The following is a 15,167-nucleotide window of genomic DNA, read 5'->3' on the forward strand; positions in this document are numbered from 1 at the left end:
AATTAATCGGCTGGTGATTAATTTAATAGTCGATTACAAATCAATTATTTGATTAATTATTGCAGCTCTACTCTAACTTTTATTAACCAATTCAGTTCCTGCACTTTATGCTTCATAACTGGTGTAACTGGTTTATTTTTGCGTATGGTCAAGATCAGCGGAGCTGCTGGGTCTACATTTTGCTTTGCTGCTCTAAAATAACTAAATTCTGCCATTTGAACTGTCCAGACCTCCAGTCCTCTCGTACATCACGCAGAAGAGGGGTTCACTTTAGTTGAATGGCGTGCTAGACTGCGGCCGCCGGCAGTTACGCAATTTACGTGAATGTTTTGGCGTAGCAGAGGCCCAGGTGAAAGGAAGTGATCCCACCGTGGACGAGTAGCCACCAAACCGAGACAGCTAGAGTGAATGGCAGTTAGGACACCCGACGAATGATATCAAATCTATTTAGCCGAGACCATCAAGTGAACAACACACACCAGGTGAGATTATGGACCCAACTGTGTGATTTGTCTGTCTGGAGTAACGGTACTGTTCTGCATGTGTTGGCCTTGCTAGCTGTTAGCTAAGTAGCTACCAAGCTGTCTGACATGGTGATGGTGCATGGTGGCTGCACTTACTGTCCACACGTTGTGTTGCAGAACACGCTGTAAATTTTGGATGAGGCTGTGTTTCAGTTTAGCTCTATAAACCACACACGCACATGCCTCCGTCCATTAAAACAGCCGGTCAGAAACTGCCTACAGACAGGCGCGAGCCGTTTGGTTGAACATTAGCTAGCATGCCAGGCTAGCGGTAGTTACCCTGTTGGACGCTGCCAGAGGCTTTCAACTGCTGTTATGTCTGTGCTTGGTCAGTACCGTTGTGTTAGCCGATAACAGGCTGTCTGACACATTAGTTAGCCACTTCATTTGTAACAAGTCTGTCTTTATAATATTGTACCAGCTAAGCTAACATAGCGTAAATAAGCTAATTAGTCATATGGAACCATTAGCAGTCAGCAGTCTGTTAATATGAGCTAGCTAACGTCACTTTGCCACCAGTAATGAGGCCAAGGACCTTCAGAGGCTCTGCTGCTCTTTAGTGTACAGGTAATTTCAAACAGGCCTCTAAAATTAATGAATAAAATGACTTTCCTTTTCTGGTCATGTTTATTCAACTTAACTTTTACTAGTCTGGACAAGCTTGTCAGGAATAGAGCTGCTTAGTTGCTAACTAGCTAGCTAATGTTTCTCAGCATGCTTTCTGCTGGTTATTTTGGTTGGTAACTTCTGTTCAAGTGTTCAACTAACTGTTACTAAAGCCAGACAGATAAATTAGCTGTCTGATATTGTCGGCTCGATATTTGCCCAGTACACCTCTGTCCGGGCTGCACGATTTGGTAAAAAGTCATGTTGCAAGTACTTTGACTGAAATTGTGATATGCAATATGATAGGTGGAAATGATTAGTTTTGTATTACAATTCTCATGTTCACTGAGAAAAAAACTTAAAATCATGATGATGTGATATTTACTGATGTCTGTACCAAACAGACATGTTTTTTTAATCTTGAGAACAAGATTTATAGGCAGGGGCATCTATGCACCACTACAGTATCTCATTATAATGTTGTTTTCTCACACATTTTTCTTTTTTCAAAAAAATTGCCATTTGGTTCTGGTTCTGTGATTTTGATATTGCATTGGCCATATAGAGAATTTAACTCAATTAATTGTGCAGCCCCATATACCAGTGTTTCCCACTCCTGGTCCTCAGGGCCCACTGCCCTGCATGTTTTAGATCAGTGTTTACCAAACTTTTCTACTGGAGACCCACTTTCTTAAAATGACAAACCACCACCACTCAGTTTACAGTTTGCCTTATAAAGAAATCTTGAGATAATTTCTTTGTGCATAAATGACTTCCTGACATTTTTTACTGCCATTTCAGCACCATTTTTTTTACTTTCTAAATTTTTTTTACTTTTTAATTCCAATTTTAATTCCAATTTTTAATTCCAATTCCAACAAATTATAAAATCATTTTCAGAATCTCCATACTGCTTTTTTCTTTTTTTTTTTTAACAGATATGTCTATGTGGCTTATAGGCAAACAACAAATTAAAACAAACCAAACACATGAAATATTAATTTTGAAATACGACAAAAGTATAAATGATGAAAACAAAACAAATAAAAAGGAATAATGAGCAAAGAATACTCAGAAAAACTGAAATGAATTACTAAATGGATAAATAAAACAAGGGTAAAGATCAGGGAGGGGAACTGCAAGTAAATGCATTGAGTAGCATGAGTGTATGTGTATGCATCAAGAGGTGAGTCAGGTAGGAAAATGAAGATACATATGTACTGTAGAGTATGCAGGTGGATTTCAGTCATTTCACTAGCACCACTTTATAATATATTGATGCATGTTATTGAAAATGTATACCCATGTTAAATATTTTTAAAAAGACAAATGTATTTAGGTTGAGTTAACAGGCCATCTCCTTGATATTATTTCTTCTCATCTGGAAAATGGTATAGGACATTTTAGCCTATTTTGTAAACGACACAAAACAAGTGGACATTTTTGTCCTCGTCAGTAAAAGAATATGCAAATTTTACATGTTTTATGAAAAGTGGATGGCAGATATAAGTCTTACATTTGCAGAATTTCTTGGAGACCCAAAATAAAATCTTCTGTGACCTACCTGTGGGTCCTGACCCACCCCCTGTGGGAGTCAAATGAACATGTCGTTATCAGGCTTCAGCAGAGGTTTGATGATGAAGCTGGTCATTTGCATCAGGTGTGTTGGAGCAGGGAAACATCTAAAACATTCAGGGCAGATGGGCCTGAGGACCAGTATTAGGAAACACTGGTGTTTATGTTCTCTAGTACTTTTTAACTTTATGCAGATTATTTTTGTTTTAGTTTTTTAGACAGCATTTCATGAATAATTTGACCATTTTTTTCTTAATTTAAGTTGTTCAGTTGTGTGTGTTTTATTCTAGGGCTGCCTCTGACTAAAGATTTTCTAGTGGATTGGTAGTCATTAGGTCAGCCCATAGTTGTTGCACATTCATGTAATTAATTTAATTACAAAAATATATATCATTGGAGCATGAAGCAAGCCAGCTTTTAAAAGCTAATAGCAAAAACTGTAGCGATTCTGAATGTAACAATCAACAAGTAGACTGAATGTTTTGATATATCAATATTGGATTGTTTTTTTAACTCCCCAATATTGGCATTATCCATGAAAATCTAATATTGGTTGTAGAGGGTGACACAGGAGTTAATTTTCACTCATGTCCCATCCCACGAAAAAACTTCTGTCCTGTCCCATTCCAAAACAGTGGAAAAAAAGAATTCTCATCCTGTTCCAATCCAAGAAAAAAGACTCCTGTCCTGTTCCATTGCCATAAATCCTCAATCCACACACGTTGTTACACAATAGGGCTCCAACTAATGATTACTCTGAGTTGATTATTTTCTCGATTATTTGATTCATAGTTGTTTGTTTTGAAAGGTCAGAAAATGTTGGAAAATGATGAGTGTTTCCCAAAGCCTAAAATGGCATCCTCAAATGTCTTGTTAATTCATTAATCATTACAGCTCTGTTACACACGTTTCAGTGAAATTGTCTTCCATTCCAAGGGTATCCTGTGTCCTGCGGGAATTTTGTAAACACAACTAAGTCCCTCGCACATGTAGCTCAAATGAAGATCTTTTTAGAACCAGCAACGACGTCATCATTTATTGCGGATTTTCACTGTCGACATCGTCATCACCAGTTTAGTAGACATCCCACAACCCTAGAGTCCCTAGAACATTTTTAGAGAGGAAACTAATATGGTGTAAAATTGGCAGATGAATGTGTGTCACTAGCTGGTTTGATGCTGTGTACTGAGCACAGAGAGTTGTAGCAATTAATGTCATACTGGCCTGAGGTCATAGAGTTAATGATAACTGTGGGATATGATGCAATAAAAATGATTTATTCTGGCGAATGTTCTGAACACTGTGTTCTGCATGTATGCAGTTCTTGACGTGGCTGACAAACAGTTTTCTCTCTGCCTGGCGGCAGCCCATGAGCAAAACTGTGAGACAGTGGCAGATGTACTGTCATATCAATATGAGCTCACAGGTGGGAAAGATTCAGTCATTTAAAGCTGATGTTGGGATCAAGGTTACTTATCTCTGTCAGATCAACACATCTCTTTGTAAATGTTCTTGCTTTTTAATTTCCATTTACATATTTCAAAAAGAGTTGAATTCTCTTACCCTTTTTTGTTGCTCTGGCAGTCTGTCTACTTAGGACCTATACTTAGGTTTTTGTAATTCTGCCTTTGTAAGACATATAAATATAGTTAAAAAAGCCAACTGATCAGTTCTTATGCAAATCTGTCTGAACAATCTTTGAAACAAAGCACAGAGTGTGGCCATTTGAAATTAAGGGACAGAAGTTATCATGTCTTTGTGCCAGGTGAGGATATTTTTGGAGTGACACAGATCAAGAAGTTGTTGATGATTTTCCAGTGTAGTTCAACTGCTATATGTTGATTCTGAATTGTATGTCACTGTTGATTCTTGTTATGCAGCTCGTATTCTATTACATTATGGCACGCAGAAACAGTATATCACTCATGTTCCATTGTCATATACCATTTCTCACTGGCATACTCATTCTTATTGACAGATTGCTTTACACTTTTTAGCTACAAGTGTGCTACTCTACTACTAATTTCGATTTCTCGATTTTAAGTGGTGTGCCACTTTGACAAGTCATGTAACTGATGTTTAATTGGCATATGACACAAGAACAGTATGTTATTGGTTTTCCACTGGTTCATACTACTAGCAATAATGGTCAAATTTTGTCCAAGGCTATGCTGGCCTATCGCAGAAAGGCGCATGACTTCATGAACAGAAATGCTCAAGATTTTGAGGAAAGGTTGGCCGTGAGCCAAAGGACAGCTGATTCTGTTCATGCCAGCTGGCAGCAGGGGGTTGTGTGGCAGTGGCACCATTTTGCCACGTCCCCTTTCAGAACTTATGAAACATCTCTCATAGGCATAATTGGACTTAAGCGGCGTCCGTTTTTCATTAGTGACAGGTTGAGTTTGTGTGTGTGTGAATGCATGGATGCATAAACATACATGGTTGCAGCTATTGTGAATTCACTGTTGTTTTTATGGTATAGGGCTATGGGGGGGCACTCTGAATGCTAAATGAAGAGCATACAATTAAAACAGGATTCAGAACCTAACATCCTGTCCATTTTTTAAGTCTATTTCTAGTGGTTTAGGTGTTGGGTTATGAACTGTTTAATTGTTCTACTTGAAAATCTTAAGGCTATCTGGGGGTATATTCAGGCTGTATTGCAATATCCAAATTGCAGAACCAGAACCAAATCATATTTTTTTTTGAAAAAGGAAATCTGAAGCACTCTAGTGCTGCAGAGATGACTGGGCCTAAAAAATATTGTTCTCTGGTGCAGAGCCCAACAAATGTCACATAATTACAAATTTAATAGTTTTTGTTTCAGTAAAAAAGAAAATTGTAATGTGAAAATGATCACTAATCGTATCACATATTGCAATTTTACTCTAAATATTGTAATATGTATTTTTTTAAACCATATCATACAGTCCAAGGCAACATCATTGCCCTGCAGAGCCGGAGAACTCTGGCAGTTCTAGACAAACTCATATGTAACTTAAAACCAAAATTGCGATACAGCAAATGTAAAATCTATTAAATTGATAAGATAGTTGTTTTTGATAACCCCTCACAGTGGTTAACTTAATGTAATTAAGCCAAAGTTAGCTAGCTACCTTAAATAAATAATGTCAGCTTTTATCTATTGGCATTGCTGGCTAGCTTCATTCATGATTTTTTTTCAATAGTAATGATGTACTGGTAAAGATTTCATTCATTCATTGTGTCTTTGGCCTACATTCAGTCAATTTAATGTGCATGTGCAATCTGCATCTTCTGTTTATACTTCAGAAAACCCTGCATTATAGTGGTAACAGCCTCCCCACTGTGCACCTGTATACACAAATTTTATTCAGTAAAAGACTAGAAGAGTGGACTATTACTTTAACAAGGTTGGCTGCCTTGTGGAGCTGAGCAGTCTCCAGAAGCTGTTGAATAAGTGTTGTGTTGCAGCTGTGAGGTTCATCCTGGTTCTTTTCACACACACAGACAGTGGATCTGGAACTTGTACATGTGTATGTCAAGAAATGTGCAAATGTGTAATTGTCTTGTCTGCATTTAGACCTGCCAGGGCTAGGGCTGTCTCAATCCGATATTGATATCGGATATCGGTCCGATATCAGCCAAAAAACGAGTATTGGATTTTATCGGATGGCATCTAAAATCTCAGATATAAGCGCTCCGATAAGCAGTCCATTTTCCGCTCCAGCACTTCTATTCATAGGTGACTCTGGTTGCTGACTATTGTTCTCTGTTTGAGTAACGTCACTTGATCAAGCCTTTTCTAACATTCCTACACTACAAAATAAGTAATAAAAGTATGTATGATTCGTGCTGATATCATATCGGATCGATATTGGTATCGGCCAGTACTCAAGGCTGCAATATCGGTATCGTATTGGAAGTGAAAAAGTTGTATCGGGACATCCCTAGCCAGGGCTCTGGGGCTCTGCAGGGTAGTGTTTCTCATCTGGGGAGCAAATCTGTTGAATTTTTGCTTTTTAATGCAGAGTGGTGTGTCTTGAGATTGTGCTGAACATCAAGCTGTCATGATGTGATGACGCCTGCCAATGCAAAGAAAACAAAACATTCTGGTGATTTTACAAACACTGTGCAACACTGGTGTGTGTTGCCCTTTAGACAACTCCTGATGGGGTTACTAAAGTGAGGTAATATTACCCCCAGTGCTGTACTTGTTCAGCAGTCAAGCTGTCATTCAGTTCAGTAAGTTGTCTCTACAGTAAGTGGACTGCTCCCCCAGTAAGTGTTGCCACTGGTTACATACCCTTCATCCAGAGTTGGTCCAGAGTTGATCAGAGTCATATATTTTTCACTTGTAGCTCTTTATTTTGTGAACCACTTGGCCACAACAGTGGGGGTGATACTGGACTAATATTGTAAGTAGGGCTGGGCAGTATACCAGTTCGTACCGAAAACCGGTCTTTATTTTCGTTATGATATGAATTTTTCATATACCACCATACCGGTGAATAGCCCAAACAACGTCCGGAACGTGCGTGGCGGCAAAGTGTTTCAGCGGGGACCCATTTCACTGCTGCACACCAACACCATAGGTATCCTTGCTTGAGCGTGTGTACCAGGGATCTTCCTGGCAACTAATTTCTCTGATGATTAGACGCAAAATTCAATTTAGAATAGTCACTAAAAAAACACAAGGCAAAATGTATTAATTTATAATGTTAAACACTGTCCGAAAAAAATACTGTGTGTATTAAGAGCCATTTGAAGACGTTAATCACGGTCTACAATCGCCAAATCGTACTTTAAATGCCGCTGAAATGCGCACTACTTCACACTGTGCAATACAAACCTTATACGCTAATGCTTCACATTTTCAGACCGAAGAGGGTCACAGTGTCTGCAGGTAAAGGACCCAGAGCTAATGTTGGCTGCCAGCCTGACACACAGTGTGGCTAATGTTAGCAGCTAGTAGTAGCAGCAGCAGCAGCTCCGCCTGCAGGTTTACGTCTGTTTATGTGCTTAATGCGGTCACGTTTCTCCAGTCGAGTGAATATATATCGGCTTATTCTGTCACAGTCTACATTCATCTGTCCGACCTCGCTGATGTAAACATCCGGTGTTGCCACGGCGATCGGTTCATACGCGCTGGGCGAGAGGGGCTGCCGTCAGCGCCGCAGCCCCGACTATTGCCGTGCGGCAACAGATAACTGGCATCATGCATAAATGAAATATTGACAAATATTTAATTTTTAAATATTTTAAACGACTAGTATTTCTGGTGCCGACTAGCGTGGGTGGGGACGTTTCATTGTATAGTCGTCCCTGCCATGTGATGGTAACCATACTTTGAAGGGGTCATGCTTTTACCTGTCTGGACATAAAAAAACATGATACAGTCCTTGTGACAGTAAAATGGGCTATTTAAAGACAATCAACTGCAGTAATTCTGTTCTCAGTAGAAGAAAATGTGGGTAAGAACACTGTTGCATGAAAAAAAAAAAAAACAACAAATACCGTGAAACCGATATGATTTTTAAAAAAAAACGTGATATGAAAATTATGTCATACCGCCCAGCCCTAATTGTAAGACTGAGGAGTAGTTGGTTGATTGGATGTTGGTAACTTTCTTCATGTTACTTCTGGTGGAAGGTTATCTTGCAGCGTGAGCTCCGTGTAGCTTTGTTTATGTACAGAAGCTGGCCAGTTCTGCTTTGAGATCCTCATTGAGTGTGTGTGTGTTTGAGTGCTTCTATATTGTAACTTCCTTGGTAGACATACCTGTGTAGTTTTGATCTGCTCCCATTTAGGCTGCAGGTAGAGTCACTGTGGCCGATTGGATTAAGACGTATCATAGACACATCATGCATTTTTTCCACCATCGACCAGTTTTTTTTTTTTGGTTGACCACAGCCCTAAACACTAGTGTGGTTTCTTTGAATGTGTCAGAGAACTCACTTCAGGTTAGATTTAATTAACCACTCGAATGAAGCTCCAGCAACACGCATCATTTTTATCACCGAAAGTAGCCTACCAATATATCAGCAAATATGAGCCATTAATGTAAAGACTTGTGTTTGCTGCACCAAGCTGACTGCTGGATGTGGATTAAGCTGTGGTGGAGGTTAGCATTGTTCACTCTTCACAGTAGAGTCGTGTGGTCTGGTGTTTACTTTTGTGTTACTCTAGTTAGACAGATAATCTACTTGTCAGCATCTGCAACATCATACCAGTCTCATTTTGCTCTTTGCCTTTGTTTTTTTGCAGAGCTGGAGGACCTAGTCACAATCCCTGCCACTTTCAATTTCTGTAGAGGTATGAGGTTTTACATTTGAGTAGGAAAGTAATATATCGGTATGATAATCAGCACAGCAGTAACTTAAGCAGTGGAAGCCAAACTAACTTGCAGAGATTCTGGTGTAAATTCTTATTTATAGGTATTTCAGAAGCCTAAATCCAAATGTTGCTTTCTCCAGAAAAAATAGCTTTTTCATTGTAATTTAGATTACTTTTATATAGACGTCATTTAGACTTATGTAGGTTTGTCATATGTCTGAAATGCATAACTATAACAATGTTCTGTCTTTTGTTTCTCAGGTCTGTTTCCACCTAAATGTAGGGGAGCATCAGGAGTTGATTAAGAGATATTTTATCATGAAGCCCAGATTAAGTGTTGTCTGCTTATCCAGAAAGTCTCAATTATTACCTGTAAGTATATTTCCCAAGACATTTTTAATTTTGTTGGCATATTCACGAAGTCTTAGCATTTAGCACTTTTGGTCTCAAGCTCTAGACCAGCTCAAGCTCTAAACAAGCTGCTCTGGAGCTCTAAACAAGCTGCTCTCAAAACAAGCTGTTCTTGAGCTCTGAACTTGATGTTCTCAACCTCCAAACAAGCTGCTCCCAGAGTTTAAATGAGCTGTTTTTGAGCATTGAATGGACTGTTCACATGCTTTAAAAGAACTGTTCTCAAGCTCTAAATGAGCTGTTCTCGAGCTCTCAGCAGGCTGCTGTTGAGATCTAAATAGGCTCTTTTTCAGATCTGAAAAACATCGACTAAAACAGCTGGTAAAAGAAAGTAGCTCTTAAACCTGTTAAAAAACATTTTGCACCAGATGACGTCACTGATTAAATGACATTGTTCCAGGTGTCTCTTCTCAGCCCTGGCTTTGCTGATGTGTTTTTTTCAGCTTTCTGAATGAAAAGTGAGACATAGTGTCAGCTGTAGTATCTGCTGTCTACAATACATTAATGCAGTATCCTCATTTCCCCCTGCCAGTGAACTCGTGAAAAGAAGAGGATGATGAAATGAGATAAAGTGGACGACTGGAGGAGCCCAGCCCCCTCACCTCCACCTCTTTGAAGCATGGCAGGCCTGCAGCTTGTCACCCCTGCCACTTCACCCATGGGGCCTTTCTTTGGTCTGCCATGGCAGCAGGAGGCTATCCATGATAACATCTATACACCTAGGAAATATCAGGTACCATCCACTTGGATGTGTTTACTAGTTCCTTGACGTGTTGTATTTAATGTACAGGCTTGAGAGCTATTCTTGTATTTATTGTAGCTGACACTTTCCTTCATCATGTCACTGTCCTGATTCTTTCACAGGTAGAACTTCTTGAAGCAGCTCTTGAACATAATACTATTGTCTGCTTGAATACTGGCTCAGGGAAGACCTTTATTGCAGTACTTCTAACAAAAGAGCTCTCCCACCAAATCCGTGGACATTACCAAGAAAATGCGAAGAGGACTGTTTTTCTGGTGAACACAGGTACCTGCTGTTGTGTACGATGTGCTGCAGAATTTTCTGTGTGCTTTATCTGACACTTTTGGCAGCCATAAAAGAGATTTTGAAGACAGCTTTGTTCATTCAAGTTATACTCGTCTCTCTGTTCATTTCAATTCAAATGCATGGAGTGATTTGACTTGATGTATTTTTCTGTGTGGTTTTGTCCAGCTTTGTCTGTAGTTCAGCAAGCAGCTGCAGTCAGGACTCACTCTGACCTCCAGGTGGGAGAGTACACAGATTTGGAGGAGACCTCAGCATGGACTGACCAACAGTGGACTCAAGAGATAATCGAGAATCAGGTGTGCTCATCATTCTGGTGTTTTTGTTTTTTTTTCCCAACAAAATTTGTTTTACTTTCTTTCTATCAGAAAGAAAGCTGTTCCTATGTGACACTGATCACAGCAAGGTGTCTGGAACATTCTGAGCTACTGGGTCATGAATTCTGGAAAGAGACATTTGCTTAGCAACTCGCACCAAAACAGTATAGATGGATAAATAGCACAACCGGGGCTCAGCAGTAAGAGTTGTCGGGCAAATAAATGTGGCAACTCACTTACCCAACCAGACAAGTTGTAAAAAAAATAATTTAACAATTAGAATATTTTGATAAACAATGAATTGCTAATATAATTTTTCATGCCAAAAGAAACATGTATTTTTGAACTGCCGCTTTAAGAAAAGGCCCAGGTGGTCCTTACACGTGTACAATGTGGCTGGGCAGTATGTTAAAATTCTCCAACCAGCCAACCACAACAAGTGGATGCTGATATACAGTGAGTTTGTGTGCTGACAGCAACATTCTCTTGTCACTCTCATCTTTCTCTCATCCAGGTGCTGGTCATGACTTGCCACATATTCCTGCACATTCTGAAGAATAAAATCTTACAGTTGTCTAAAATCAACTTGGTGGTTTTTGATGATTGTCACCTGGCCATCACAGACCACCCCTACTGTGAGATCATGAAGGTGAGATTAGGATTCATGTTTTTTTAACAGGGTATACAAACAGTTATCTCAGGGCTTTGTGACTGACGTGCTCTCCTGTGTGTCTGCGTAGCTGTTTGAGGGCTGCTCAAGCAGTCCTCGTATCCTGGGTCTCACAGCCTCCATTCTGAACGGGAAGTGTGACCCGTCAGAACTGGAGCAGAAGATCCAGAATCTGGAGAGGATCCTGAAGAGCAACGCTGAAACTGCCACCGACCTCGTGGTCCTGGACAGGTATGACGAGACATTATGTATGAGCTCTACCAGGGGTGAACAACTATATCTGTGGCTAAATGTGTCCAGAGTTTTGTTAGTTTCAGTCAGTGATTTTACTTCATTCAAACAAAGGAAAACTCAAGCACCTGTTGAATGAAAGTCAATGAATGCAGTCTACTGGTAAGCCTGTAACAAAGACTTTTATAGGTGTATGCTGCAGTCTAACCTGTGCACTATGTTGTATTTCAGATACGCATCTCAGCCAAGAGAAGTGGTGCTGGACTGTGGCCCCTACGTGGATAAAAGTGGTCTCTCCTCCCGTCTGCAGGCGGAGCTGGAAGAAGCTCTCCACTTCCTGAATGACTGCAACATTTCTGTTGCCAGGGAGGACCGAGACCCCACATTCATCTCCAAACAGGTTTTCTATTTGTTCCATTATTTTATCACATTATTTTCTTTTTTTTTTCAGGTTCAAATATGGTTTGTAATATGGCATACAAACAGGACTATTCTTTCTGTAGGTGTGCTTTTTATGCAATGCATCCTGATTCATGGAGGCAGAACCAGCTCAGCATTGTGAGCAGACTCAGCTTTCTTGGTCAATATAATATATATACATTCTGGGCTACATTTGCCATCAGTGATGACTGGATATCCACATACAAACTTTCCTTTAACTGCCAGTTTTAGTCCAGCTAGTGGCAGGTGGCTGCATAACATTTTAGGCACAACAGTTAATCAGCATTTTAACTTGTAATAAATTATAGCAAAATTGAATTATTTAGTCGATTAACCATGCACATCCTTACTTGCCGTTCCACCATATCTGAACCCTGAAGAATTAAACAAACAGTAAGAAACTGACTTTTGCTGAGACAAAAGTACATGATGAGACAACATAACAGTGTTGCTTTTCATTTACTATATCGTGCCATTTTGGGGAAGTATGTGTAATGTGAAAGGAGTCTGTGGTTGCAAACCCACAGAGAATTATCTTAACTCTGCAGTTCCTCTCAGGTCTCCGGCACTTACCAGCTGGTTATATCTCATTGTTTTGATTTCCTGGCATGCAAACTCTGCCCTTATCAAACTTGTTTCTGGCAGTTTTCAGTGGAAAGCTTCTATAAACCTGCTGTCCACCCTGTCTCTGCCCTCTTCAGGTCCTGAGTGACTGCTCAGCTGTGCTGCAGGTGCTGGGACCCTGGTGCGCAGATAAAGCAGCAGGGATCATGGTGCGGGAGCTCCAGAAGTACATCAAACACGAGCAGGAGGAGCTCAACCGCAAGTTTCTGCTCTTCACCGACACCATCCTGCGCAAAGTGCACGCCCTCTGCGAGGAGCACTTCTCCCCCGCCTCACTGGACCTCAAGTTTGTCACCCCGAAGGTCCTCCGGCTGCTTGAGATCCTGCATGAGTACAAGCCCTTCGAGCGACAGCAGTTTGAAAGCGTGGAATGGTACAACAACCGCAACCAGGACAACTATGTGTCCTGGAGCGACTCTGAGGATGAAGATGAGGACGAGGAGGTGGAGGCCAAAGAGAGGCCTGAAGCCAACTTTCCCTCACCGTTCACCAACATCCTGTGTGGGATCATCTTTGTAGAGAGGCGTTACACAGCTGTCGTCCTCAATCGGTAGGCCTCAGTCGTCTTTATGGTTGTTTGCATTATGCTGTCAAAGCTGCACTGTTACCTAAAAAAATAACACAGATTATCTGTTTATTATACTTTCATACACGGTCGTATTTGATGTGTAGTAAATGGCTTCTTGTTTGTTGTCATTTTCTTAACAAAAACCATGACCCTCTTGAATACACTGATTATAACAAAGAATTGTGAGTCTGTAAAACACGTGTGATGTATCTTCCTCAGTCTGATCAAAGAGGCGGGGAAGCAGGACCCCGAGCTGGCTTACATCAGCAGCAACTTCATCACCGGCCACAGCATCGGCAAGAACCAGCCGCGGAACAAGCAGATGGAGGTGGAGTTCAGGAAACAAGAAGAGGTATACAGACCGGAGAAATTCACTCTCACTCACTCATTACAGCATCTTATGGATAGACAGTACAGGTAGAAAAAAGTATGATAAATAGAAATGCAAAATAAAATATATATAAATAAAAAATATGAATTAAAAAATGTACACACACTCACAAACCTATATACACACCTTTCACTTGTGCATTTATGTGCATTTGTATAGAATAATTTCACAAGTGTTATAACACACACATGGTAGGTAATTATACCATGGGAGAAAATATATAGATAAATATTGCCACATTAAAAAAAGGATAATTGCACAGAATACAGGTAGCAAAAATTCACAGTATGGTTGTGTGTTATTGTCACAGCCAAAATATATTTTGTAGTAATATAAACACCTCATAAGATGGCAATAGCTACATTTCAAGTGCTCTCTGGGAACATTGCAAGTAGTTTTCCTGCAAATGTTTCACAATAAAAGAATTTGAGATGAAGGGTTTTTGTCCACTCCAACATTAGAGGGCTTTTAATCTGAAATGGAACGAGGAAGTTTTGAGTTTTTATTAGCATTAATGCAGTAACTTTAACAGGACAAGGAAACGAAATATAAAGGCCTGTCTCTAATACAAGCCACACTGTCCTCACGAGTATGAGTCAGCTTTGTAAAGCTGCAGCTTTTTCAAACAGTGGCCCTTTTTTACTCAATTGTCTTAAATTCTGTCATAGACAACGTGTCGTGATTTGGAAGTGATTGGAACAACAGTACTTGATAGAATGCTGTACAGCTGCTTAGCCTTTTGAACTAAAATTTGAATTTCAGTAAAATTATGTCCCTTTTTGGCTCCTGTCTTTCTCTCACAGGTCCTTCGGAAATTCCGGGCTCATGAAACCAACCTGCTGATCGCCACCAGCATCGTGGAGGAAGGTGTGGATATTCCAAAGTGTAACCTGGTGGTGCGGTTTGACTTGCCCACAGAGTACAGGTCCTACGTCCAGTCCAAAGGAAGAGCTCGGGCACCCGTCTCCAACTACATCATGCTGGCTGACAGTGAGAGGACCAAAGCCTTTGAAGAAGATCTCACCACCTACAAGGCCATAGAAAAGGTGACCTGTCCTCTGTGTCTTGTTTAGTTCAGTTGATAGTTGATAAATGTCAGGAGAAAGTTAGAAGTTACTAGTCTTTCTGATTGTGGCTCATCAAAGAGGTATGTCACTAGAAATAGAGAATAGTAGAAATCGAAGCAGGATGAGGTGGTAGTGATGATCTCATTTGTCTTTTGAGCAGATCTTAAGGAACAAGTGCTCCAAGTCAGTGGAGGTGAGTGAGTTTGAAGTGGAGCAGGTACTGGACGATGACAACATCCTCCCACCCTACGTTCTTCGATCTGAGGATGGAGGTCCCCGAGTCACCATCAATACAGCCATCGGACACATTAACAGGTAGGGTGGTGTTCCTGCAAAGTCTTTAAATCTTCAGGGCCAAAACTAGACAAGTAGGCCTATATAG

The 15,167-nt window shown here is 40.3% G+C and overlaps 1 protein-coding gene across 1 annotated transcript in view; it reads left to right on the top strand.

The window, feature by feature from the left end:
- Window positions 1–291: 291 nt before the first annotated feature.
- The window catches only part of dicer1 (dicer 1, ribonuclease type III), a 37,427-nt gene continuing 22,551 nt past the window's right edge, over window positions 292–15,167 (top strand). Inside the window, exons 1-13 of the mRNA XM_084742476.1 lie at window positions 292–482; window positions 8,952–8,999; window positions 9,282–9,392; window positions 9,964–10,164; window positions 10,296–10,458; window positions 10,645–10,775; window positions 11,308–11,442; window positions 11,534–11,694; window positions 11,926–12,094; window positions 12,837–13,309; window positions 13,547–13,679; window positions 14,522–14,764; window positions 14,946–15,100. Coding sequence (XP_084598602.1) covers window positions 10,051–10,164; window positions 10,296–10,458; window positions 10,645–10,775; window positions 11,308–11,442; window positions 11,534–11,694; window positions 11,926–12,094; window positions 12,837–13,309; window positions 13,547–13,679; window positions 14,522–14,764; window positions 14,946–15,100 — 1,877 coding nt within the window. The 5' untranslated portion in view covers window positions 292–482; window positions 8,952–8,999; window positions 9,282–9,392; window positions 9,964–10,050. The remainder of the gene's footprint in view (window positions 483–8,951; window positions 9,000–9,281; window positions 9,393–9,963; window positions 10,165–10,295; window positions 10,459–10,644; window positions 10,776–11,307; window positions 11,443–11,533; window positions 11,695–11,925; window positions 12,095–12,836; window positions 13,310–13,546; window positions 13,680–14,521; window positions 14,765–14,945; window positions 15,101–15,167) is intronic.

Source organism: Lutjanus erythropterus, chromosome 18, assembly GCF_056507025.1.
Source record: "Lutjanus erythropterus isolate fLutEry1 chromosome 18, fLutEry1.hap2, whole genome shotgun sequence".
Classification (NCBI taxonomy): domain Eukaryota; kingdom Metazoa; phylum Chordata; class Actinopteri; order Lutjaniformes; family Lutjanidae; genus Lutjanus; species Lutjanus erythropterus.